We start from the raw sequence: 27,741 nt of genomic DNA on the forward strand, positions 1-27,741 counted from the left end.
TCCTCACCACCACCAATGTTGTCTGGGCCAGAGCGAGAGGCAGGCGAACAAGCAGGTTGTGATGGTGAAGAGAAGCAGCAAGGCCAGGGGGCTCTTTTCACGGTACCCCTGCTGGGATGTGAGCTCTCAGCAGGTGCCTGCCCTTGGTGCCTGCCCTTGGTGCCAGCTCTGTGCTGGGTGTTGTAAGGGTGGTAGCCCCATGGCCATTCCCTTCTTTTAGGGATTAGAGCTGTGTGTTCCAAGCACTCTCTCCTGCACCCCTTAAGCTCCCCTGCTCCCCTTGGGTGTGGAGGAAAATGGTGTCCCATCACCAGTATTGACATACGGTTCAGCTGCCAATCTGGTCGGCTTCTATAGAATGGGGGAGGAGCATCTTGTCCTTCACCTCAGGCGGCAACATCTCTTGGGCCAGGTCTGTTTCCTGCTTTGTGAATGAGCCTGCATGGGCCTTGGGAACAAAACCAGGGTCTGAACCATCTGGCCCGCACTTCTTCATACAAACTAGAGTGTAAACAAAGCACAGTTTTCCCTGAGTTTGGACACCATGGGGAACACTGGTTTGTGTTGAAAGAAGAGGTGGGCACTTCCAGTCTCCCTGAAGTTATGAAAGGGGGAAGGAGGTAAGCCCAAAGCTCATTCATGTGGCTGCTACCATGGTTTCTCATTACATTTGAACCAGGCCCCCCAAACAGTGCAAAGTGGTAATGTATGGCTCATGTTCAGTTTAATCAATTTATTATAGCAGGGGTGGGCAACGTGTGCCCCACTCAGTGCAGCCCCCCAGTCCCCGAAATTCAGAGATACCCATTTTTTACCCCCCCCCCCAAACACACACAAAATGGCTTCTGGAGCTACTAAAAAAAAAAGGTAAAGGTGTCCCCAACCAGTCGTGTCCGACTCTAGGGTGTGGTGCTCATCTCCATTTCTAAGCCGAAGAGCCAGTGCTGTCCGAAGATGCTTCAGTGGTCATGCGGCCGGCATGACTGAACACCGAGGCGCACGGAACGCCTTTCCCACCGAAGCGGTACCTATTTATCTACTTGCAATTTCTTGCTTTCGAACTGCTAGGTTGGCAGGAGCTGGGACTGAAGACGGGAGCTCACTCCATCACGCAGCACTCGGGTCTCGAACCACAAAGGGTCCAGATTAGCTTGTTTGGTATTGTATAGCAGCCACAGAGCCCCCAAAGGCTTAAAATTAGCTTGAAAACCACCTAATGTTTACCCTTTGGGTGCTCTGTAGCAGCCCTTGATGCCATTTTGTTTTAATTTTTTTTTTAATTCCGCCCTGTTTTTGGTGGATGGGTGATTTGGGGAGGCAAAAATGGCCCCTGGACCTACCAAAGTTGCCCATCTCTGTTTTATACCCTGCTTAAATTAATACAGAGCACTGACTGACTTCACAACATAAGATAGTAGTATGAAGCCCTACAATGCTTGGGACCTCAAGGACCAACACGCAACCTACCTGCTCCCTGTTGTCTTCAGAGGCCCTTCTCTGTTTGCCCCCTCTGAGAGAACCTCGGCAGGGTGGCAATTTGGGAAGGGGCCTTTTCTGTGATAGCCCCGTGTTTATGGAACACTCTTCCCAAGGAAGCTCGCCTGATGCCAACACTGTCATCTTCTTTGGAAAAAGGCGACGAATACTTATTTTCCCAGGCCTTTGGACATTAGTTTTGGCCCAGTTGCTGTGGGCTGCTTTTGTGGTGTTCATTCTAAGCTGTGGTGTGCGTGTGTGCGTAGGGGTGAGACTCCTGTATTGCGGATGAATACTTTTCATATTGTATTTTTAGGTTATGTGTTTAAGGTGTTTGTTTTTATTTGTATTATTGTGCTGATTATAGTTTATACTGAGTGTTTTTTTCCTGTTATATTACCTATGGATTTCTGTATCTCTGTGTGTATATTGCTTTGAGACTGCTTTTTGTGGTGGGAAGCAGCACATAAATTTGCTGCTACTAGTACTACAGTAAAATACATAAAAAAGTGATGTTGGTTTTCCAGAAAATGTTGAAATGGAAAGCTTTCTGCCATTGTAATTCAATGGAGGTCCAATTTAGCACATATATTTTAGTTTGTTTACTAAATGCAAGTTGAAGTATGCCATGTTAATTTTAAATGCTATATAAATATCTGAGAAAGTTTTTCCAATAGCTTGAAGTAGGTGAACTGAAAGATTTGATTAGGTGGAGAACATTTAGTAAAGTGCACTTTGTGTTGTTTAAATGTTTCTATTCAAACAAACACAAAGCTTTATTTGGAAATGATTTTTATAAATATTTTAAGAAATAACAACACAATGGTGCACACTTCCCTTATATTACTTAGATATTAAGGAAAACATGTTAATACTCTTTTAATGAAGCAATACTTTTTTAAAAGATGAAAAGTTTCTGCAGAAAACTGTAGTAGTAGTAGTAAATTTTCTATTTTGGAAATATTTTCAACCTGCATCACCGGAAGAGCTTTAAACCAAGGGAAGCACTCTAAAAATACAATACAAAAGGTGGAATCCAACACCTTCGCCTATTCCCTTATGCCCCACCAATTCTCATCCTCAAGTGGGATCCACCACTTGCAGAAGGAAGTTTTAGTGCTTCTGGGACAACCAGAAACGAGTGAAAACGCTTGTCTCTGGAATGGGTCAGGTTGGCGGACTTCACATAAGGGAGCTCTGCTGATCTGCCCCAATCAAGAAACTAGTGTTTCTGCTTGTTTCAGCGCTTCCTCTGGAAAGCACTAAATCGCTCTTGTGCAAGTGATGGGTCCTGCTCACGCAACGAAATCGGCGTGACGCACTGCTTGCATAATAGAATCAGTGGGGCCTCCAGCTGGGCTGGATTATTTGGCCTGTGGGCCTGAGGTTCTCCACCTCTGGTATACATGGACATTGGTCGAAAGTGGCACGACCATGGATTAGGGATGCAGGAGAATTTCATTTTTGCTCACGAAACTTGTGAGCAAGCCCTGTTGGAAGCTCTGAATGAGATCGTGAACGCAAGCACGTGTCCCCCCAAAATGTTCGCAAATCGCTGGATGTGTGCGCGTGTTCAATGTGCGCAACTTCGTCAGCTCAATTTTTGTGCAAATTTCCCCCTGCAGAGCGAAAGCCCTGCTATAGTCTATGGAAGAAAGCTGCACATATTGGGAAATTCATGCAAATTTCACATTCGATCACTACTTGATTTGCGCAATTTCCCCATTTGCGCAGAGAGACCAGTGATTGCAAACCTGAACAGGAATCAGGCACAAGATGAGCCCCGAGATGACATTTGGAGAATCCTAGCGATCTTGAACATCGCTTGCTCATCCATCACTTGCGTGGATCCACAGTGGGCTCACTACTTTCCTTCTGCCTGCCTGTAAACTCTCTTGGAACACTTCCTATTGGTTTCCTGTTAGGTAGTTTTTATCAAGCTTCTTGCTGGATTTGCCTCTTGAATAAGAGCTTGTGGACTCTTGTCTTAATTTTTTAAAAAACATTCCAGAAAGATCTTGTGGCACTAATTGTATTATTGCCTGCCTTATTGCTATTTTTGCTAGCAACAAGCTGTAAAAGCTTTACGTGGTTGTAAATTTCTGTAAGTGGTTTCGAGTAAACAACTATAGATAGCTTAGTTAACTCCTCATTGTAGCTTTAAAAAAAAGAATGGGTGGGGAGGTTTTACCTAAATGCCATAGGGCTAGGTGGTGTATATGGGAAGCTAAATAAACATATGGCAATATAGGAATAAAAGCACCCCCCCGGGGGGGGGGTGTCAATTAGCTTCTGAGCTGTACTAACTGACCAACATATTTATACTTCCCTTCTCTAACTTTCTCTAAAGGTTATGGTCTGCCAGATGACATCGTGATAGAAAAACGAGGGAAGGCAGATGCCTTTGTCGAGTGTACGGGAGCAGATGTGAAGATCTCCAGCCTGAAGCTCATTCAGCACGATGCAGTGGAAGGCATATTGAGTAAGTTTCTTGAGCTTGGCATCTGGCCTCCTGAGTGGAACCATGCCCCTCCCCAACAACACGTGTTTTTAAATTGTTTTATTTATTTATTGTTACGTGTATATCCCACCTTTTTCCCTCTTACAAGGAACCCAGAGCGGCTTACAAGGTCCTCCCACCCGCCATTTTATCCACACAACAGCCCTGTGAGGTAGGTTAGGCTGAGAGTCAATGCCTGGCCCAAAGTCACCCAGTGAGCTTCATGGCTGACTGGGGACTAGAACCTGGGTCTCTTGAGTCCCAGTCCAGTACTCTTAACTACTACACCACACTGGCTGTCTTGGATGTTCCAAGGTGCTTTGGTGCACCTGGTTAGAAAAGCCTCCTTCCGCTACGTATCGTAGGGTGCCATCTGTTGGGCAGTTCTCCTGTGCAAGTGCTGGTGTTCGTTTTGGTGTGGCATGTGCAGGGGAACGGACTGCTGGGTTGGGCCCGCTGGGCCCCTTCTCTCTCCTGCTCTGTACTATTCAAAGCATGAGGCGGCAGCTGCAACAAGACAGAGGTGCTCCTGGTTAGTCGAAAGGCAGATCAGGGAGCAGGGATTCAACCTGTGCTGGATGGGCTTCCAGTTCTGCTGACGCCCCAGGCTCACAGTTTGGGTGTACTCTTGGATGCAACCCTCAACTTGGATGCCCAGGTTTTGGTGGCGGCGGGGAATGTGCCTGAGCTGCATCCCGCTTGGACTACTGCAACGAGCTCTACGTGGGGCTGCCCTTGAAAACTGTTCAAAAATGTCAGCTGGTCCAGAATGCTGCAGCCAGACAGCTGACCGGGGCCGGATGCAGGGAGCACATGACTCCCTTGTTAGAGCAGCTTCATTGGCTACCAGTCTGTTTCCGGGCAGAATTGAAAGTGCTGGTTATGACCTATAAAGCCCCGTACGGCTTGGGACCAGTCTACCCGAAAGACCGCCATCTCCCATATGAGTCTGCTGGGTCTTGAGATCTTCTGGAGAGGCCCTTCTTTCGAGGCTGCCGCCGCCTTCAGATGCGTGTCTGGTGATGGCATGAGAGACGGCCCTGTCAGTGGCCTCCCCTGCCAAGGGAGGCTGGTTCCCCCTCTGCTGCCCTGCTGGCAGGCAAAGACCTTTTTGTGCAAGCAGACCTTTGGAGTGTAAGCAGGTCTGTTGGGTTGGCCGCCGGTTTTATTCTGTTGTTGTTGTATTTTTAATTGTGTTTTGAGGTACTCATTTTATTATTTTAATCTGTTCTTATATATCTATGAATGTAAGTCGCCTTGAGCGCCATTTTCTTGGTTATTTATTATTTTAATCTGTTCTTGTATATCTATGAATGTGAGTCGCCTTGAGCGCCATTTTCTTGGTTATTTATTATTTTAATCTGTTCTTGTATATCTATGAATGTGAGTCGCCTTGAGCGCCATTTTCTTGGTAGGGGACTGGGGCTGGGGACAAAGGAAATAAAATAAATAAATACATAAATAAACTTGTCCTGAAGTAGAGCGAGTGCTACCACTAGCCGTCCACAGTGGCCTACTGGGGATTGACGAACCACTTGCTCTTGCTGCCTCAGGGATGGTGGGGCTGAAAGGGCTGTTGAACACCCATTAGGCCACCGTGCATGGCTGATGAGTTGCATTTGGCTTGACGGGCTGCAGGGATCTGATCTGGAAAAAAAAATGCAGTTTGCAATAATTCTGCAGAGACCCCAAACTGTAAGGATGAGGGCCTAATTCAAATATACGGCTCTCTTCTTCCTGACAGTTCCATACGCCTCCGTTTTATTAAAAAAAAAAAAGTGTTTGTTTGTTTGTTTGTTTGAAGTATTTTTAAACCACCTTTTGGGTACCAGGGCTGGGTACAGTTAAGTCAGACCAAAAAACTCAGACAAAAGTAAAATATACAAGAATGGGAAAACAAAACTATTCTGCAACACTGATAAGGAAATAAAGCCCCAAATGTACACAACTGAATTCAAGAACTATTGTCCTTAGCCGCCCATGAAAAAGTATATTGGGCTAAATTACTAAAAATCCAATGAATATGGAGACATTTCCTTGAATTATACATAGAGTAATATGATCTGCTGCAAAACCAGTGCAGGCCAGGAAAGAGGCATAGGTGACACAGGCCTTTTATGTATTTGTTTTTTTTTCTGTAACTATTTATGTATCCAACTTTTGCTTAATGATTTTACTTAAATACATGAAAATCTTTCTCTTTGAATGCAGGACAATATGGAGAAGGCAGGGGGAAACCTAAAGCCGAGGATGGGGGCAGGGGCAGCAAGAGGGCAAAAAGTGTTTACTGTTTGCGTTATACTGGAAAATGAAAAATGTCTAATGAACTGTTAATAACAAAAAATAAAACCCTCATGATAAAACCACTAAGAGGCAGCTAAAGCAACAGAATAGACTGACCAACATAGCTCCACTTAAAATGCCTGGGGGCAAATATAAACATTTTGACGTTTTGCTGAAAAAATGGCCAAGTTGGTGCCATTTGTATCTTTATGGAGAGGGTATTCCACAATTGGGTGCCACCACGGAGAAGGCTCTCCCCGTAGTTGTCGGTGGTACAGTTAGGTAACTTTACACTCTGGACTTAATGAGCTTACCGGTGTGTTTTATGTGTGTGTGTTTGGATGGTAATGTATATTACTTTGCTTCAGAGTATGGTAAGCCCTGCTGCGATTGAGGGCCTTTCTTTTCATTCTGTTGAATGGGGCCCTGGACTTCTGCCCCCGATGGCACCGCTGCTGGTTGCCAAATAACATATCTTCCAGTGGAGGCAGGGGGCTTTGTTTTTGGTGGGGCTGTGAATCCAGTCTGGGTTTCAGTCAGAACTCTGAAGGAGCTATCCAAGGTGCTTAACCTCTTTTGAGGATAGGGTTCAGCAGTTTGGATAGCTCCTTAGAGTTCTGACTGAAACCCAGACTGGATTCACTGCCCCACTGAAATAGGAGCCACCAATCTCCACTGATATTTTCCCTAGCAAGGGTATTTGGAGATGAACCTCTCCTGAAGATCTTCCCTTAGAGGGAAGCTTTGGTTCTGGGAGGCTTCCCAGTATCCAGAGCCCTGCTGGGCTGCTGCAGGCAGGGCGAGAGGAGTGACGGAGGCAATTCTCGCCTCTCTGACCTCCTTTGGTTTTATTTTTCTTGAGACAGGCTTCTGAGCCTCTCTAAAAGAGTTGCGGGGCTGGGGTTGGAGAGGCCTACTTTTTCCTCCCTCTGAGGTAGCATTTGCAAACTCGGGAAGCAGACAGCATGGTTCTTTCCATGGCAGTGGCAAGGGAGTGGAGGAGGAGAATTGGAACTTGGAGTCCCCCTCCCAAGGTCATAGCAGTGTCTACACCTCAGGAGGGGGACTCTAAAAAATGCTACAGTCCCTGGCACGCTCTCCTAGGGACCGTAGGGTTGCTCTTTAATTGTTCTAATTCTAGTTTAATTCTCCCCTTTCATTTATATTTCTGTCACTATATTGATATTATGGGCAGTATCCAACAGTGTCATTCCACAAACTCAAGCAGCACTACCGGACCTCCGCTGTATCTTTCCATTCTACAGGTGCTCGCGCAACCGGTTGCACAAGCAGTTGCTCAACGGGTTGCACAACCATCATGCACAACCCACTTGTGCCAATGCAACTTGAGTTTGATTCTTGTCTTGCGCATAGTTCAGAAACTGGTTTCCACAGAATGACACAGTTGGATACTGCCCTATGTGCCTTCCTCGAACAGTCTAGCATGGCTGCTTTTCCTAACATTGGATATCAGAAGTTTCTCTTTGTGAATGTTTGTTCCCTAATGGGAAACTGCCACCCATATCTCTCCTCCCTCCCCCATTTGAATTTGACAGTAATCTTGTTGGCTGTGTCCTTCTGCCTTTTGGAGTAGGTGATAATTAACTCTTCATCATTGAGAGGTAGATTTGAATAACAAATGTTACATGGGCTAGCAAGACTATTTCAGCACCTTTTTAATGTGAAAATATATTCGCACACCAAAGGAATGGGGGTCTTGGGCCACTTGTCGGTGAGAAGTTACTAATTGCATGTCCCTAAGATATTCTTAAAGAGTAACTTTCTTTACAAATGTTGTCCCTGTTCTAAATGTTCAACGGAGACCTCAGGCTTAAAGACTAGGCCCGGATTGTGCATACAAACAATCCAGAGTTTTTTAACTACTGTGAATGAGCAAGAGTACTGGTGCATGCTGCCCAGTCACTCCTGTTTTGAGTGGGAATGGCTAAACCCAGAGATTCCCTCTGGGTTGTTTGTTGAGATGTGTGAACCAGGAACTCTGGCTTGTCTCTCCCCTGACAAGCCAGAGAAATCAACCATGGCTTTTGGTTGGGTTATTTTTCTGGCTTGTCGGGGGAGAGACAAGCCAGAGCATCCCTGGGTTGTTTAGCTGCTCTTACTTGCAGTGGGAGCAATTGGGAGGCTACCGCGTTTTCATTTTTAAAAAACTGGGTTTGTTGTGACGTGCGAACCAGGCCGTTGCCAAGGACCTCTCTGCACCACCAGTGTCAGGGATAGGCAACCTTTTGGGGCTGTGGGCATGCTTGGCAATTTGAGAATCTGTCCTGGGCACCACCACAAAATGGCTACCATGGGAGGCTTGGCAAAGAACAAGTAACCTGCCTCAAAGGATGAGCACAAAGCAGAGGTGGGGTCTGAGCCCCAACATGCTAAACAACTCCTTGGAACCCACAGATTTAGCACTGAAACCTATTTCACAGCTATTCCAGCTGCCTGTAAGAAAATGTAGTAGGGAGGGATAGGGTGCCTTGGTGGCTGCCATGAATGGTGGCCGGGGGAACATTTGATGCCCACGACCACCGCGTTCCCTACCTCCATCTATGTTATCATTTGTTTGGTCATTTACAAGAGTTATAATCTGCTTCTCAATAGAGTGCTTCTCAAAGAGGGAAGCAACAATTAAAACCACAAAATGAGACCCCCCAAACCACACACCAAGGAAGCAATAAGTGGAAACTGTACAGCAGCCAGTAAATCAAAGGTGCATTAATGTGTATCCGTTGCGCCTTCCAGAGTACCAATAGATCTTAAAAATGGGCTTGAATGAACCGCTAAAATGTTTCTCCTAAGAACAAATCTATAACCAAAAAGCATTTCACAAGCAAATACCACTGCAGCTGAACTGTAATTAATGAGTACTCACAAACCAGCAACATTCCCAAAAGGAGGATTTTTTAAATACAAGTGGGATCTGCAACAAAATGTTGCAGTATAGAATGCTCCTGTTCAAGATCTTCTTCTACTACTACTACTACTATTATCATCATCATCATCATCATCTATTCCATACCACCCCAGAGTCAAAGCTCTCTGGGCAGTTTACAAAGATTAAAAACCATTAAAATACAGTTTTCAAAGTTTAAAAACTATTTACATAAAATACATCAACAGTCAGTACACACAGAGATAGCACATATCTAAAAACAGCTTTAAGCAATTGACCATAACCACATGACAAATGCAGGACCTAATTAAAACTCATCATATGCTGCCAAATGCCTGAGAAAAGAGAAATATCTTAACCCGGTGGTAAAAAGATAACAATGTTGATGCCAGGCAGGCCTCATTGGGGAGATCATTCCATAATTGGGGGGCCACCACCAAGAAGGCCCTCCCCCTTGTTGCCTTCGGAGCCTCCCTTGGAGAAGGCACCCAGAGGAGGACCTTAGATGCTGAACATAGTGTACAGGTAGTTCATGTCGAGAGAGGTGCTCCATGAGGTATTGTGGTCCCAAGCCGTATAAGCATCTGTAAGCTCCAGAATGAGACTGCTATTAGGATATCCTGCCTTTCCTTTATTGCTATTAACTGCTGCCTGCCCCCACACACTTAGACTTAAAAAGCAAGGATTCCAAGGTAGATGGTATCTTTTTTGAGGAGGGAGGAGAAGACTGGGGGATCGCTACTTATATTCATTTCATTTTGTTGATTACATTTCTATAACGCCCAATAGCCAAAGCTCTCTGGGAGGTTTACTGTGACAGATTTGACGTTGTCTGTATATTATGATATGGGATTTTTGTATTTAGCTTGATTATAAATCAGCAGGTAATGCATCCCATGCCATATTCCAGGCACAAAGTGTCACCAAAGAATGGTAACTTTACAACATTCTTGGAATTAACACACAGTTTTTAGATCGAAGACTCTGAGATCAGGCATGTCTTTTTATCTGTTTTTTAATTTCATTATAGAAGAGTATTAAACATACAAGAATACATAGTAGTTGCAAACAAAACACATTTTAAAGTGTTTTAAACGAATCATTTAGGATCGTTGCCTTTCAAGTAGTAAAATATCTCACCCACATGACATAGCTGAGCTTGGAGCATAATGGAGCTGAGAAGTCAATGAGGATCGGTGCCATTGTTCTCCTGAGGACAGAGGCTTCCTGCGAGAACTGACGTTTGGCTCTGTGAGCACAGGTCCAACGTCCTGGTGAGAACCAGTGTTTGGTTCTGAAGTTCCTGTCCTTTGCCCCTTATATTTATTTAATTTCTTATCAGTCCTGCTTATGTGATTCCTTTCTGCAGAACAGAATTTCTTTAACAATTAATATTTTTTCCAAAGTTCCCAGCTATGGTTTTGGAAAGTAATATGTTTAGTTCATAACTTGTCAGCTTCTCTGAGCTACACATTTCCCTTTAAAACAGGAGAGCATCTACTTCTCCTCCACAGGTTTATTGTTTCACTATTTTAAATCTGAAGTGTTTCTTAGTTCTGTTTACATCCCACAGTATTTCATATCTACTTATTTGTGTCATAACCTGATCATGTACAATTGTTTAGTAAGTAGTTATCCTATTCCCCAACTTTCTTATTTGAAGCACGTTTTGCTTTTTCCTGAGTTCAGCTGGGAAAATTTCATCTTTCCCATAGCAGTGTCCTAGGTCAGTGAAAGGTTCAGTCAAAAGTGTGTAAACCAGTGCAGAGTGTGATACTCTTTTTCAGGTGTCCACCAAGGGAAGACTACGCTGGAGAACTGTGTTTTGCAATGCGAGACGACAGGAGTTGCCATCCGAACCTCAGCTGAGTTTTTAATGAAAAATTCTGACTTGTATGGCGCTAAGGTAAAAACGGAAACTCATTTGTATTTGATTATTTACAGTGCAATCCTCACCATGCTAACTCAGAAGTAACTCCCCCTGTGTTCAGTGGAGCTTACCAGGGAACCCAGGTTCCCACTCAGTCAGGAAGCTCAGTGGGTGACATTGAGCCAGTCGCCGACTCTCAGTCTAACCTACTTCATAGAGTTGTTTTGAGGATAAAATAGAGAGGAGGAAGATCATGTATGCCACCTTGAGCTCCTTGGAGGAAAAAGCGGGATATAAATGTAATGAACAAATAAATAATAGCCAGCTTACTTGATTTTTTTTTGCTTATTCTTGGAACATCTGACTCCTCCAACCCCCGAAATGCCATACTGCAAACTGCTTGTGACGTTCCTCTTGAGGCTTTTGAAGCATTTTGCCAAGGGACGTGTGTTCAAGATGCACGCCCATCTTATTTGGTACATTTAGATCAGAACTTGACTTCCATCGTAGAACTCAAGGGGTCATACCTAGGGTTCCATAGCAGTCTCCCACCCAACACTGACCAGACCTGGGCCTGCTTAGCTTCCGCAAGGTGGCTGCACCTTATGCCTTCAGACCAAGGATGGGAACATGTGGCCCTCTGGATGTTAGAATATTGGAAGCTGCCTTATACTGAGTCAGACAATTGGTCCAAGTAGCCCAGTAGTTGGCACTGACCAGCAGTGGCTCTTCAGGGTTTCCGGCAGGATTCTTTCCCAGCCCTACCTGGAGATGTTGGGGATCAAAGCACATGTTCTTCCAGAACTAAGGCTCTATGGAACTGCAGCTCCCATCAGTCCTAGCCAGCATAGGTAATGATAAGAGGCTGATGGGAGTTGTAGTGCAACAGGATCTGGAGGGCCACACACTCCCCAGCTCTGCTTCACACCTTGCCCCAGGGCCTGATTGGGCTCCCAGAACTATATTTTCGGTTACTTTGGATCTTAGCATGTGTTTTTAGAATTGCTTATTAACCATTTCTCCCTCTCTTAATTCCAGGGTGCTGGTGTAGAAATCTATCCAGGGAGCAGATGTACTTTGATAGGGAATGGCATACACCATTGCAAAGAGGGAATCCTCATAAAAGTGAGTCTTAGTTTGAATGCAGAGCATCCACAGAAGAAGGGAATCAATACAGTGTGCTAACTGCCGTTAAGGTGCTTGTTTTAGACAGGGTTAAAAAATAAAGTGTTTTGCTCTAGGAGGGTAGTATTTTGTTGGATTTCTTTCCTGACCAAGAAAGAGATCTTGGGGTTGTGGTGGACAGCTTGATGAAAATGTCAACCCAGTGTACAGCTGCTGTGAAAAAGGCAAATTCCAAGTTAGGCATAATTAGGAAAGGAATGGAGAATAAAACTTCCAGTATCGTACTGCCCTTATACAGATCTGTGGTGCAACCACACTTGGAATACTGTGTACAGTTCTGGTCACCATACCTAAAAAAAAAAAAGATATTGTAGAGTTGGAAAAAGTGCAGAAAAGGACAACAAAAATGATCAAGGGGCTGGAGCAATTCCACTGTGAGGGAAGGTTAAAACAGCCAGGATTGTTTAGCTTGGAGGAGAAATGAGTAAGGGGAGACATGATAGATGTGTACAGAATGATGCATGGTGTGGAGAAAGCGGATGGGGAGCCATTTTTCTCCCTCTCTCATACTAGAACCTGGGGTCATCCCATGAAGCTGATTGGGAGACTGAAGACAGATAAAAGAAAGTACTTCTTCACCCAGCACATAGTTAAACTATGGAATTATCTTCCACAAGATATTGTGATGGCCACCAATTTGGATGGCTTTAAAAGGGGGTTAGACAGATTCCTGGAGGAGAAGGCTATCAATGGCTACTAGTCGCGATGGCTATATGCTACCTCCAGTATCAGAGGCAGTATGGCTATGTTCACCAGTTTCTGGGAACCTTGGTGGGAGGGTGCTGTAGCACTCATGTTCTGCTTGTGCGTTTCCCGTGGGCAGCTGGTTGGCCAATGTGTGAACGGAATGCTGGACTAGATGGACCCTTGGTCTGGTCCAGCATGGCTCTTCTAAGGAGCAAGAAGTCAGATCAAAGCAGGTTAGGCCAAGGGAGACTTGCCAATGGCTATCCAAAAATGACAGAGCAGAGGTCTGTGTTTTATTTATTTACAAGTGGGACCTGCAACATCTGGTAACATTTGGCTGGAGGAGCCATGCAGGCACAGAGTGAATGGCTTAGGTTCTTCTCTTGTCAGGATCTTGCTTTGCATGCTGCATGGCCATGGGATAAGTCACAATGTCTCAGCCTTAGGTTTCCATCTCCAAAATGGGAACAAAAGCCATCTGTCTTGCAGGAAACTTGGATTGGACAAGTCTCATGCACTTATTTCTCTTGGCTTTTAGGACTTCTTAGACGAGCATTATGATGTCCCCAAGATCACCATGGTGAACAATGTAATACATAATAACGAAGGCTACGGTGTGGTCCTGGTGAAGCCGACGGTCTCTTTGGATGCACAAGAGAGCATGCCAGAAAACTCGGAAGGTACCATTCAGTGGCCTTAGGATTAAGTGGGAGGGGCTGTGCCTCAGTGCAGAGCATGTGCTTTGCATGTAGAAGGTCCCAGGTTCAATTCCTGACATCTCCAGGAAAGTGCACATGACAGTGAGGGTCTGTTCTAAAATCTTTAGTTAGAAATGTGTGTACATTTGGAAGAAGACCAGGATATAACCTATTTCTCTTCCTCTCCTCTCCCTGTGTGTTTGTCGGCTTATGGGCTTGTGTGTTGAATTACCTTATGAAGATGACTGACCTTTGTGGGACTTAGGTGCCAAAGTTTATGAGAGTGATAGAAATGCCGGTGACCCTGCCAAGAACAATGGGAGTCGCTTGGCTTGGCTGTAGCAATGGCCCACCTGGCTCAGGGGCCAGGCAAATGCCACTAGGAAGCAAGGCATAGCAATACTATCTGCCCCTCTTTGACCCAGCATAGATTCTCTAAATGAAGTGATTGCATTTATTTATTCCATGTATATTAGGGATGTAATCTGGAGAATCAGCTTGGTTGTTTATTTATTTCTTTTTTATGCCACTCAGTAGCCAAAGGTCTCTGGGCAGTTCACAGAATTAAAAACACAAAATACAACAGAAAATATAATATAAGCTATAATAGATTAAAACCAACCAGAGTAAAACCTAGCAGCAGTGCAAATATTTAAAATGCAATAGCAAATTTAAGACAGCAGAGCTAAAAAAAGGAATGCTAAAATGCTAAAAATGCCTGGGAAAATAAAAAGGTCTCCACTTGGTGCCAGAAAGAGTACAACATAGGTGCCAGGCGAACCTCTCTAGGGAGTTTGTTCCACAACCGGGGTGCCACAGCTGAAAAGGCCCTCTTCTTGGTAGCCACCTGCCTCACTTCCTTTGGCAGGGACTCCTGGAGAAGGACCCCTAAAGATGATCTTTGGGTCCAGGCAGGTACATATGGGAGGAGGTAATCCTTCAGATAAGCTGGCCCCAAGCCGTTTAGGGCTTTGAATGTTAATACCAGCACTTTGAATCGGGCCTGAAATTTAATTTAAATTAAATTCATTAATCGTCTAAAACAGGGCTGGGCAACTTCAGGGGTGGGCAGCCTCCAACTTCCTCTGCCCCCACCTCCTGGTCTAAAAACTGCCTCTGATTAATAGGGCAGTAGACTCTTACATTATTGGAAACACAGAAGATGGGCTGTTGCTTCCTCTTCCTCTGATGTCCTTAGGTGTAGCAGTTGGTAGCAGGAGGGAGGGCTAAATCCTGGCACGATGTAGGGTGTCTGACTGGTGCTTTCTTGCCCTCTGATGGTCTCAGCAGTTAAAAAAACAATTGGGTGTCAGAAATACTTCCCAATCTACTGCAAATCGGTCAGAGATCTACCTGTGGCCCAACTCTGTATTAGAGTGTAGAACGTTGCTAATTTCTCTTTATGTTCCTATTTCACTACCATAAGATGTAGTGATGGCAGCTAACTTGGACGGCTTTAAAAGGGCATTGGACAAATTCATGGAGGGTAAGGCTATCAATGGCTACTAGTCAGGATAACTATATGTTATCTCCAGTATCTCAGGCACAGTATTCCTCTGAATACTGATTGCTAAGTAGGGGTGTACAGTTTTATACAATCCATTCCATCTGCGTTTTGTGGGTTGTCAGGTGCCTTTTGTTCCGTCATCTGCGCATTGGCGGAATCAGATTTTTTCCAATTTCCCAAATTCGTACAAATTTACGCTTGTGAAAATGTGCAAATCCCCCCCAAATGCACACGTTTATGCTTCAGCCTATGGGGGAAATGTGCATTTTTGACTGGTGTTATTTCATTTACATATTTCTCTATGACTAAATTTGTGTAGAATTCTGGAAAGGAAAAAAACAGTCCACAAGTCTGCGGAATCCATGTGACTTGGGAAAAGCCAGTCCGCTGGGGAATCCGTGGGTCAGATTCATAGAAATCTGGACTCATTTGATTCCGTTGCAGATTTTTCCAACATCCCTATTGCTAGGGGACATGAGTGGGAAGGTGCTATTACATTCACATCCCGCTTGTGGGCTTCTGATAGGCATCTAGTTGGCCACTGTGCAAACAGAATGCTGTCCTAGATAGGTCTTTCATCTGATCCAGTGTGCTGCCCTTCTGTTCTTACTTTCCTCATGCTTTTCCTTCTCTTGCTTTTTGTATCATGTCTGCTATGTCAGGATCGATTCTGAGCGTATGGAGATAGTTAGCAGTTCAGACTCAGAATGGGAACAGCAAGAACCGGGGAGGCATCTTCCCGAGCAAGTTCAGATATGGATAGGTGTGCTTCTCAGGATGCTAGCACCCAGATGGCTGCATCTGAAGCCCCCCCCCCGAGAACCCAGGAGGAGGAGAGCATGGGGAGTGACCTGAGGGATGCTTGACTGCGGCGCAGAGCCAAGCGGGAAAAGTTAGAGGCAAAGCTCAGATGTTTGACCTGGTTGGCTATGCGTGAGGGTCAATGTAGGTGAGCATCACTGGAAGGGAGAGGCATCCCTCCCTAAGTTATTCTAGCCAGCAAGTTCTTGTTTCAAACTGCTGGCAACGTCGTAGCTCCCATTTGCATCCCCTGTAGCCATTCGTAAATGTATGAAGCAGCTATATTTAGGGATGTACGAATCCCTTACCTGGTTCCGCTCGGGGCATCTGCTGGGGGGGGGAAGGAGGCGCTCCGTCTCTCCCCCCAGAATCCTTGACGGGGGGGGGGAGGCAATCTGGTCCCCCCCCCCCGTGGAATCCTACCTGGCTGGCTCTGCTCCAGACGGGCTGCTGTGGATGCAAATGGCGGCCGCTGTAGCGGCTGCCATTTGCGTCTTTCCAGGCTGCCGTGATAGGCTACAGAAGTATTTACGTAGCCTATCACGGCATGCCCCCCAAAACCCACCAAAAACCCCGGCGTATGCAAATGGTGGCAGCTACGGCAGCCGCCATTTGCGTTCCCTATTTTTCGCCGTTTTATCCTACGTAAATATTTACGTAGGCAATTATGGCGAAAAAAAAAGGGAATCGCAAATAGCGTAGTGGGCGCTATTTGTGGTTCCCTTTTTTTTCGCCGTAATTGCCTATGTAAATATTTACGTAGGATATAACGGTGAAAAATAGGGAACGCAAATGGCGGCCGCCGTAGCTGCCGCCATTTGTGTACGCCGCTTTTTTTTTTTCTTGGCTTGCCGTGATAGGCTACGTAAATACTTACATAGCCTATCACGGCAAAGACCAGAATGCAAATGGCAGCCGCGGCAGCTGGTTGAAAGACCAGCCGCTGCTGAAGCCGCCACTGAAGCCGCCGCTGAAGCCACCACTGGAGCCGCTGCCATCCGGAACATCCGCCCCAGGTAAGCCTTGTCCCGGGGGGAATCCACAGGGGGGTGGGGGGGTGGCAGGCCGTTCTGCCACGGATTTCGGGGGCCCGAATGCCAGTGCTTTCGGCCTCACTGAAATCCATGGCGGAATTCTCCGCCATCCCTAGCTGTATTCCTTTGTAGCCTGAGAGTCTTCAAGGATTTGCATTTGTAATGAACCTGCTTGATAGTGAATTAAAGGTGTGAGACTGAAGCCTCTCTTCTTGTGTGTGTGCATGAGGAAGGAGGGGGCCAAGGGAATGTGACATGCTAGATAGTGTGCAGTAGCACAGTAGTACATCTTGAAGTGCAGGCGCTCATCCTGACAGTGCCCATAGTCACACCAAGTACCGTCCAAGAAGTCAGGCAGCTGCGTTGACCTATATCAATCAACCAGTTCTAGCAGTTTTATCTCCACCAGGAGCAGGTCTTCCATAAAGCTATTGGGTCTTCATTGCCCATTCAAGGCCAAGCCACCCCCAAATATTTTGCATCACAATAGGGAACAATATATTGTTGTTGGGAAACTTCATTTCCTCTCAGCTAGCGTGAGAATTACAGCTAAGCTTGGCAGGAACAGGGAATTCTGCACAGTGTAGCAGATGACATCAGCATCCTTGCTAATCAAAAAGTGATGGTGCAGCATCCCTGTGAGCCCTGCCTCCCCTACACCACTGATTGTATGCCATTATTTTTAAACTGCCTTGCGTGTGTTGATGGAGAGGCAGTTTTTGAACATAATGAACAAAATCAATTTGGTATAAGGATCCATTGAATGTTGTTGTTTCTTGACCTAGAGCAAGTAAAGGCTATCCAGCCTCCTGACACCGCTGCCAGCGGGGTGTGTGAAGACCTGCACAAGCGGGCTAGTGGTGAATTGGGTCCCTATGGAAGAGCGGATGTCTCTGAGCATGCGGAGGGCAACTCTGAAATTTTCAATGAACTTTCTGCCACATCGCTTAAGAAGAGCCAGCTGCAGAAGAAAAGGCTGAGTAACTTGGGGATCACAGAGGCAGACGATAACTTGATGTCTCAAGAAATGTTTGTGTCCATTGTGGGCAACCAGTTCAAGCGAAATGGGAAAGGGAGTTTTGGAACATTCCTTTACTGACTTTTTGGAATGGCACTGAAATAGCAGATCTATCCTGGCTGCTGGCTGACCTTGTTCCCAGAGCAGCTAAAACTTTCTTGGCACCTGTCCTTTTAATTTGGTTACATATCTTGCTTCAGTGTGATTCTGGTGTATTTATTCTTTTTAGCAGCATGCACGTCGCATGAATGAACTCTGTTTTCTTCGGGGCGAGTTTTGAACCCAGAACTTGAGAGCAGAAACCTCTGTAGTAGAGCCTTTTGAATAGAGAGCGTCTTTCCTGCTTCCTGTGTATATCACTTTTTTATAATAGTATTTATCTCTAATATAAAACACCCCCTTAAAAAAAATAAAATAAAGCTCTAGGCACTAAAAGAAGGAGGCAGTCAGCAGTACCGTAAACCCCTTTTACCTCTTGACCATAAGTAAAAGGAATGTTTGTTTCCTGTGTAGTAGTTGCATACAAACGTCAGCTGTATTAAATAAAAACCTTTTTATATTTAGCAAACTTTCTCTTGTGGGCTTTTTGTTTGGTTTGGAAATCTGATGGACCCTTTAAAAATATTATTCATTGTTAAGTGCATTGCCTAAATTTAGGGAGTACATTTGTGGTGCTTAGATTTATGAGGAGTGTTAGAAAAATGTGTGATTTTGTGCTCTGTTGTAGAATCCACTTGTTCTTGTGAAGGTCTCTGGTTCCTTCAATTGTCTTCTAGTCCTGCAGTCAAATTGAGAGGCTCAGACATGTGTGGGCAGAGTCTTGATCTCTGAACTTGGAAGAGAGACAGGCATGGTTTCCAGAGTTCTTGCCCAAAGCAAACATTTTGGAAACCCCAAATCTGCAACCTTTGTATATTCCTGAGTGTACAGAAAGTATACAGATCTGTTGAGAAGGCAGGTGGAGTTTGGTGGTTTCCTGACTTTTGCATGGTCCCCGCCCCATTCTGAAAGGTTGAAATGCCACTCCTAAGGCTTCGTTACTGGTCAGGAGAAATCGGCGCTGGAATCCAATGAATTCGGATTGGTACGAATCCGACCCACAGGTTCCACAGCTGACCAGCTTTTCCTGAATCACACAGATTCTGCAGACTTGCGGACTGTGTTTTTTACTTTCTGGAATTTTTTTTGCAAATTTAGCTGTAGAGAAATATGTAAAAAAAAGAAAAGAAAAACCAGCTGAAAATGCACATTTCCCTCATAGGTTAAAGCATGAAAATGCACATTCTGGGGGGATTTGTGCATTTTGGGGGATTTGCACATTTTTGCAAGTGCAAATCTGTGTGAATTGGGGAAATGTTTTACTTTCCGGAATTTTACACAAATGTAGTTGTAGAAAAATATGTAGAATAAAAAAACACCGGCCAAAAATGCACATTTCCTCCATAGGCTAAAGCACGAAAGTGTACATTTTAGGGGAATTTGTGCATGGGGGGGGGGATTTACAGATTTGCACAAATTTGGGAAATTGAAAAAAATCTGATTCTGTCAATGAGCGGATGACAGAATGAAAGGCACCCGGCAATCCATAACGCAGACAGAACGGATTTTCCAAAATCCATACATCCCTAGTTACTAGCAGTAAGAGGTTGAAGCTAAAATACGCCAGTATGTTTGCTTTTTTGGCCCCACCCTTTTTTACCTTTGGCCCTGCCCACCATTGGAATGCAGCCCCTAAGAGCTTCTCTGAAATTGAATGTGGCCTTTTGGGCTCAACGGTCCTGCTGTAATGACTATTCCCGCTGGATCTGTGATGAGACTGCATAGGTGAGGTCCCAGAGAGCCACTGCCAGCCAGGGTACAGATGTCCGAGCTCAATGGAGCTGTGGTCTGACTTGTATAAAGCAATTTGTGTTCCTTCCAGCCCGGTGTGGTTAGTGTCTGGTGAGCAGGTGTAGGAACAGAGGAATTAGGGAGGAAGGGAGGATTATATTTAAGTCAGGAAGGGAGACATAAAGTAGCTTGCTTCACTATGGACATTTGCAGGGAGTCTAAATTTTCTCTGTTTGATAGGAATGCATCTCTGGATGTCTTGTTCTGCTCTGGATTTTGTTAGTCCTTTGGACATGGCAGAAGATTTGACAGCTGTTATTATAGTGGTCTTTCTAGGTTGTTCATAGTCGATAGGGAGCAGAGTTCTCTGCAGATTCCCATGCTTCACGTCCAAGCTACTTGGGCAACTCACTGAAAGCCAGTGCAAGGAAATATGACTGTTTTTTTTTTTTGTTTTTTTTAAATGCTCTGGTTTTAGGGAGGCAGTAGAGTTGCTGAGACTGAGCTGTCAATCAGGAAGGTGCTTAGTTCAAATTTTGCCTGTGTGAGGAGCTTGCTTGGAAAGGCACAACTTTTTGGGCCCATTCCTTCCCCCCTCCCTACCTGGAAATGGAGGGATAATATTGACCTCCTTTGCAGGGCTGTTATTACTGAATTGCATTGGAAGTGTTATATAAAGTGCTTGCGCTCCCAACAGAGAACGCAGGTTTTGGCAGGATTGTAGCCCAAACAGGGCCACTGAAAAACAAGAGGGAGGTGTTGGCATGCATGGGACAACCTCGAGATTTGCCCAAGTACAATTAAACAAGCCAAAACTGTCTTCAACCTGGGGCCTGAGCCTGCCAGGACCCACACTAAACAGGTTCATAGGTACCAGTATGACTCATGTCCACTTGTGTGAATGAATGATATGGTTTATTGATAAAGAATAGATGGCGAGAATAAAAGCAAAGAAAAGCTTACACATGCCCCTCAGCTTGAAGCTGGAGTTGCTCTGGTTCCTTGAAGCAACAGGTGTCCTGGGGGCTGTTTATCTGAGCAGGTGGCACATCTTTCCCCTCTCAGATGATAACAGGTAAAAGGCCAATCTGCCCAGGATTTTACAGGGCTTCTCTCATTGAGTTTCAGACTGTCAGAGTGCACACACATCTCCCTTCACCAAGGCGGAGAAAGGGATCCTTTCTCTCTGTGAGAAAGAAAGCTTCTAATAGCAGAGAAGGAACATTCTTATCAGCTGTCAAAGCACAAAACATATGGGACAGCTGCTGTACATTAGCTAACTTTGGTGTTAGTAGCAAAAAGCGCTGACCTTCACCATACAACTATGAAAACCAACTTGTACTTCATATAAGTTGCCAACTGCTCTACCAGATAAGTATACATATGCTATTAGACACTGCATATGGCTCTGTGTAAGTTCACACCTGACTCCTTGCCATTCTTCTGAAACCAAATCCAATTCAAAAACCTTAAGGGAGCAAAACACCCTAATGAGGGCTGAGCAAGCTCAGTAGCCATCGAAATGTAGAGTGCTAGTTGGAAAAGAGAAATGCAAGAGCAGAATCTCTTGCTTGGAGGGAAGGGCTGGTTGGAACTATTGCAGACCCCACTTGTTACCTTCTATTTATGTCTTATCAATTGGCAGCAAAACCAGCAACTGTAAAACCAGTACTAAGACCTCCCAAATGTGCTAGCATCCTTTTAAGAGCTTGCCGGAAGAAGCAAGCTCTTAAAAGCCTTGTGCTTAATGCTAGAAATATACCCATGCCTGCAAAATATACACTTAGATATATACAGGGACAAAGAACTGTTTTGTTGTGTCTGCCCTAGAGTATTGGTGGAGACTGGAATCCATTCTTGCCCTGTCTGTGTGCCTATGGCGTTGGTCCCCAGGGGAAAGAAGGAAAACACAGATTTGGGGGTCTGTCAGCATTCTAGTTCACTTGCTACAAATCGGCTTCTGGTCAAGTAACAGACGTATTGCTGTCCTAAGCTGTTCTGTCCCTACCTCCTCCCCACCACAAGGCCATCCTATTCCAAACAATTCAAATATGTATTTCCATTGATTTAGGAGCAATTGTATGTGCCCTGGTGAGGGCTGGGAGGCTAGAGCAGGATTATTGAACCTCTTTCAGCCCAAGAGCTGACTTGAGTTTTGGAGAAGCTCTCAGGAGCCATATTCCAGTGGTGGGCGGGGCCAAAGGCAAAGTGGGCCGGGCCAAAATACCCCCAAATAGCAGCATATTTTAGCTTAAAGCTCTTACTGCCAGTAAGCAAGCCTCAGGAGACGCGTTTCAGCCTTTTAGAATGGGGGCAAGAAACTGCACAAAACGGTTGGGAAACCACCAAATGCTTGGTGGTTGGGGGGAAAAGGGGTGTGGCCATCTGGGGGTCCCAGGTGGGCCAGATTTGCAGATTTTGCCCACCCCTGATCTCCGTCTCTGTCCGTGGGCAGAGGCTTCCCTGGTGTAGCAACAGAAAGCTCCATTCCAATTACTGCCCCACCTGTGCTATTCATGGGGAGTAAGGCCAGAACGGAGGACTTCTGGGAAATTTTGGGGGCAGCTGTAGATAAGCAAGCTGTCTTGACACGCCCTCAAACTGAAACAAAATAGTTGTGCAAAATCGCCTTGCACCGTAGCTGCTCTGTGTTGGCAGGGTTCTGTATGCCTCAGGGGCTCTACCACAGGTCACCCCCCCTCCAGATACTTAGGATTGTTCTGCCAGTCTTTGAACTGAATGTTGCTTTAGTTGCCCCCAACTACAATGAAGTGAACCTGAATGAGTATTAAGCCGTAGATTTTAAAGCTCGAGGACCAAAAGGCACAGAGTGGCGTTGTGGCCAAGTTGTAATGCTGATGAACATTTTAATTCCAAGGTGATCAGTCATTAAGTTTCCTGTATACGCTAAGCATCTTTCTTTTGTCCTTTCTTTTTAAAGAGCTGTTGATTCTGATGCGCTGCTGACTTTTGATGTCCCTGCCAAAGACTTTGGGGATGAGGCATAGCAAACCTCAATGTCCTTCAAATCAATAGTTCTTAACGCGGACTGGTTCATAAAGCAGCAGCACGTCGGAAGCAAACTAGAAGGGTGCGGACAGTATGTTGATGTCCCTCCGGTCTTGCCATTTTATGAATGAGTTCCATGTATCTTAATTTCCTGCGTCTCTCTGAAAACGAGTCCATCTAAAGGCCAAAACGGTGTGTTTATTTCCACAAGCACCTGCCTATTTGGCTATAAACTGAAGGTGGAAGGGATTCGCTTTTTCTTTTATACAGAAAGGAGCAGATGGGGAGAGGAGCAAACCTCTGCCCCTGCCCCACCCCAGGCTGCCTTATCTTGCTGCACTTGACTGCTTTAGACAGTTTTTCCCCATCCCGTCTCTGATACTGGGAGTGAGGTGGTGGGGAAAATGGGTTAAAGCAGTGGAGTGCGATGAAGTAAAGTAAGGAACAGTGTTAGATTTTACTCCTGTGTGCTCCTTTTAGTATAAGAAGTTAACACCTCCCAGCTCCGACTTCATAGCTGAATGGACAAGTGCATGTGTGATATATACACACGTGTGGTCAGGAGGCCAACCCCTAAGACGGGTTGGCCCCCTGACCTTTCTTTGCAGCTGCTGCTGAATTTGTTGTGATGGTGGCAGCAGCAAAAAAGTTGGCGGTTGGCAATTGTGGCAAAAAGGGATTATTTTTTAAAATAGGAAGCACGTGCCTTGTTTTCAAGTAAAATTGTCCTCATGGAAACCTGGCAGCACATTCAGCGGTGGGGTGACAGCAGGGGGGCAGGGGTGTAGCCTGTGGTGAGTTTGGGAGGGGGCAGTGTTGCCCACCTCTGCCTTAAGGGGTGTATTTTTGGCACCTGTTTGGACATATTAGTACAATGTTCCTCCAATTGCCAGCTGACCAGGTTTGATCTCTCTCAAACAAAACAACATGCATTTCCATGCGCTGGAAATTTCAGAGGATTTACTTCTTTATAGCATAGTGTGTTTATATAGCGCCCTCAGTGTGCATGCCCTTTTACAGAGTGCAGGATGACAGGTCACTTCCCCGAGGGGCTTACAGTCTATAATCTGACATAGGGAAACAGCACAGGGTGAGGAGAGTGTTGTGGAGGCAGGGCTGAACTGGAGGAGAACTTGCAAAAAATAAAATTCAACTATACATACTTGGGCTTAGTTACAGTAGGGCAGGTTTCCCCAGCCTGGTTGCCTCCAGAAGTTTTGGACTACGATTCCCATCTGCCCCAGCCAATGGTTGGGAATGGAAACATCTGGAAGGCACAGGCGGGGAAGCCTGCAGTAGGGGAACTGCAGTCGGAGATTTTTCCATCTTTCCTTTCCTGTCCCATCTCCCCAGCTTCCTTTGTTGATAGTTGCATTTCTGTTTGCCCAAATCTACTGGGGTTGGGTGGTGGTGGTGGATGAAACTAGATATTTTTGTGTGTGTGCTAAAAAGACAGGTTTTGTTAATGAAGTAATGTTTACAGCTCACAGAGATCATCATTTTTGGGGGAGGGAGGAAATGAATGAGTTGTTACAGGCTGAACTATAATCCATCTTTCTTCTTTGACAGCAGTGAGGCCCGTCCTTTTCTTTCCTCCCTGATACATTTACTCTTCCCAGAAGATTCCTTGCCAAGGCAGGCTTGTATAACGAAGCGTTGATATTTAGATGTCTTCATCATGGTCAATAAAGTGGAATGTAAAATACTTTCCCTGTGCAAGTAGCCGTGTGCCGGAGGGCGGGGGAGGGGGGCCTTATGACTGGTCTTCTTTGGCAAATCAATACTGCCAGAGCTGCTCTTCTAAAAACTTTGATAAATGATTAATAAGGCGAGTTAAGAGCGGTCGATGCTTGGATATATTGTCACCTTGCCATATACTCCTGTGTATTCAGCTTTTTGGAGAGAGAGAGAGAGAGAGAGAGTGTTGAGAGAAACAAATATGGGGTTTGTTTTCTCTCTTTAAAAAGAAAAAAGAACCATGTTTCTAAAATGAAACTTGAAATACCATTTCTACAGCAGAAAACAACGTTCAAACAGCTTTTCTAACAGCTTGCCTAGTTTAAAGTCAATATGGACTAGTTTCTTGAGGTTTGCCAACTTCAGAGCTGCTGACAGCACGCTTCATAAGAAAGGTTCTATGCCTCTTCTAGTTCCTGATTTTTATTTCAGTGTTGTCATCATTCTGGATGAAGCATAACATGGTTACATCTCGACCTGGTGTGCTTCAGATGTTTTGGATGACAACACCCAGCATTCCTAACCATTGGCTATGCTGGCTGGGGATGATGGGAGCTGAAGCCCAAAATGTTTGGAGGGTACCAGGCTGCGGAAGGCAGGGTTATGGGTTCCACCTCTCTGCTTTAGGGTTGGCAGGACTGGACTTGGAGATGGTGAATGTACTCACTGATAGGAGCTGAAGTCCAAAATGTTTGGAGACTTTGAGACTCCAGGACAGGAAGGAGCTGCTGTCCTTCCTGTCCTGTTTTTCTAGCAAACATCTGACTTGCTATCTTCCTCAATTTTCTTCTCCTTTCCTGCTCTGGTAGCAACAGGGGGTAGGGGAGGAGAACAGTGTCCCTAAAGCATATTGCCTAGAATAAGAGCAGGCAGGAGATAGATCAGGTTTCTGGTAGATTTCTGGTAGATTTGCAATAACACGTAAAATTACTTATCTCCCAGCCTCGGTGTTCCTCCCCTGTGAAGTAGTTGCCTTTGGCAAGGTCTTTGAGCAGCTGTGATAGCCACTTTTAGCACTGTGTTAGAATCCCTGATTTATAGAAACTCAGGGTCAAACTACACGTTACGTACATTATGAAGGGTGTAGCTGAGGCCTCTCTCTCTCTCTCTCTCTCTCAACTCTAGAGTAAATGCATGCAGCTCTGATTTGGACTGGGACCACTGCACACCAGGAGGGGAAAATTAAACCTCCCCCCCACAAATCCCCCCTCCCCCCACATATGGTAGTTTTTTAAAAAGCCTCCATTTATGCCAATGGACTTTCCGCCAGTTTTAACCCCTATTGGGTGGGTTGGAATTCAAGAAGCAAATGGTGTGTTTGAAAGGGAAGGTTTAATCCTCCCCTCCTAATGTGCAGTGGTCCTGATTCAATTGGGGCTACACGTACTTACTCTAGAGTTTTTTAAAGCTACGTGCTAAACAATTATTGTAATGTGTAGCTAGGGATGTATAAGGAATTAGTTTCAGTTCGTTAATCATCAGGATTTATCATACTTTCATGTTCATACTTTCAAGTTCATACTTTCTGGACTGAACACTGACTCAGACGTAATCTGCAGTCGAAGTCTGTATATTTCCAAGTTTGCAATGTGACTTGCAGACCAAGAAAAATGTGTTCGATGTCATGCATGCTTTTGAACAACGCACACAAATATGCTTTAATCAATAGGAGAAGAATGCATACATTTCAAAGATGCGTACATTTGGAAAAATACAGACGAAAATGCGCCCGGATTTTCATGCAAAAAGAAAAAACAAAGCTTGCAAACTGATATGGATTCGAGTCAGAATGAACTTTGAGATGGAATCTGGAGAACTTCAGTGAGTTTGAATTTTGTTGATTTGCACATCCCTATGCGTAGCTTGAACCTTTGATATAGATTTATATATGCTGGTCATCCCAGTATATGGCACATGGGTTGCAGGAGATCAGCCTTCCCCAACCTGGTGACCTCCAGATAGTTTGGGCTACAGCTTCCATCATCCCTCAGCATTGGCTGTGCTGTCTGGGGCTAATGGGAGTTGTAGTCTAAAACATCTGGAGGTCACCATGTTGGGGAAGACAATTGGCTGTATTCCCTTAACCAACCTCCTTCCATCCAGCCACTGTTTTGCATTGGGCTCTGGTTCTTGAACGTTGGGGGTCATAGTAAAACCCCCAATGAAATAGATCCCACCAGCTTGAAGTCTGTGTGCCTCTGCCTTAGATCATATGAAACTGCCTTCTACTGAGGCAGATCATTGGTCCAACTCTGACTGGCAGTGGCTCTCCAAGCAAAGGTCTCTTCCAGCCCTGATAACCTTCAGGTAGGGCTTTACCGGAAGATGCTGCAGACTGAACCTGACACTTTCTGCGTGCAAAGCCTGCCGTCTACCACTGAGCTTTGGTCCATCACCTAAGCATGATCCTTCCGAAGAGGGCGGGATGCTGGTGTGATGAAATGATGATTTAATACTTTGCCCCTTCATAATAGTGGGAGCATGTCCCAAAATACATGGTGCAGGTTTTGCAAAGTGTCTATAAACAGGCAGATGGGATGTGTAAGCTGGTATTAAATATTTTATTATACTTCCTAAGTTCTCCTTCTTAATTCCTCCTGCATTTCTTCTCAATTGTCTTGGCTATGGCTGGCATAGTTTTTTTGTAAAGCAAAATTCAGTGTTTAAATTACCACCATGCAATTTTATAATATAATCTAGAATTATCTAGTCATAAAAGAGGTGGTTGTCAAGCTACGTTGAAGGGTGGGGGAAAGGATCCATGTTGGTTAGATGAATTACTCTTAAATTAGCATCTTTGCAGCTTGTCTCAGGGATGTGGAAGAAGCAAATCAACCTTACCTCTAAACCGTAGTGGAATGAATTAATACTTAGCAATGAAATGTAGGAGTTATAGAACACACTTCAAGCATTCAAAGTACTTCATGTACATCTGCTTTTGTGTTTTGGAACTCAGACCCTACATCTGCCTTGTTCTTGGGGAAGTTGTTTTTCTTTTAACCTTACTACTTGGCCTTCTGGGAAAGGCAATCACCAAGGCAGCCATTTTGTGAATGGACAACCCCCCTCATGAAAGCTATTTTGTGTGTGCCCACAACACTTCCTCAATGTTTCAAGTGTGCCCACTGGACCCAAAAGGCCAAAGACTCCTGATGTATGTCATTTCAGAAATCCTCACACTATCCCTGTGAGGTAAGCCAG

General features: G+C 45.0%; 1 protein-coding gene across 1 annotated transcript in view; it reads left to right on the top strand.

Annotated features, from left to right (window-relative positions):
* Positions 1-18,529, top strand: part of SHCBP1 (SHC binding and spindle associated 1) — a 45,914-nt gene extending 27,385 nt beyond the window's left edge. Inside the window, exons 9-13 of the mRNA XM_084812426.1 lie at positions 3,827-3,958; positions 10,952-11,070; positions 12,073-12,159; positions 13,445-13,586; positions 17,732-18,529. Coding sequence (XP_084668552.1) covers positions 3,827-3,958; positions 10,952-11,070; positions 12,073-12,159; positions 13,445-13,586; positions 17,732-18,045 — 794 coding nt within the window. The 3' untranslated portion in view covers positions 18,046-18,529. The remainder of the gene's footprint in view (positions 1-3,826; positions 3,959-10,951; positions 11,071-12,072; positions 12,160-13,444; positions 13,587-17,731) is intronic.
* The last annotated feature ends 9,212 nt before the right edge of the window (positions 18,530-27,741 follow it).

This window comes from Heloderma suspectum, chromosome 8, assembly GCF_057233095.1.
Source record: "Heloderma suspectum isolate Gila_16-S chromosome 8, 16-S_ref, whole genome shotgun sequence".
NCBI lineage: Eukaryota > Metazoa > Chordata > Lepidosauria > Squamata > Helodermatidae > Heloderma > Heloderma suspectum.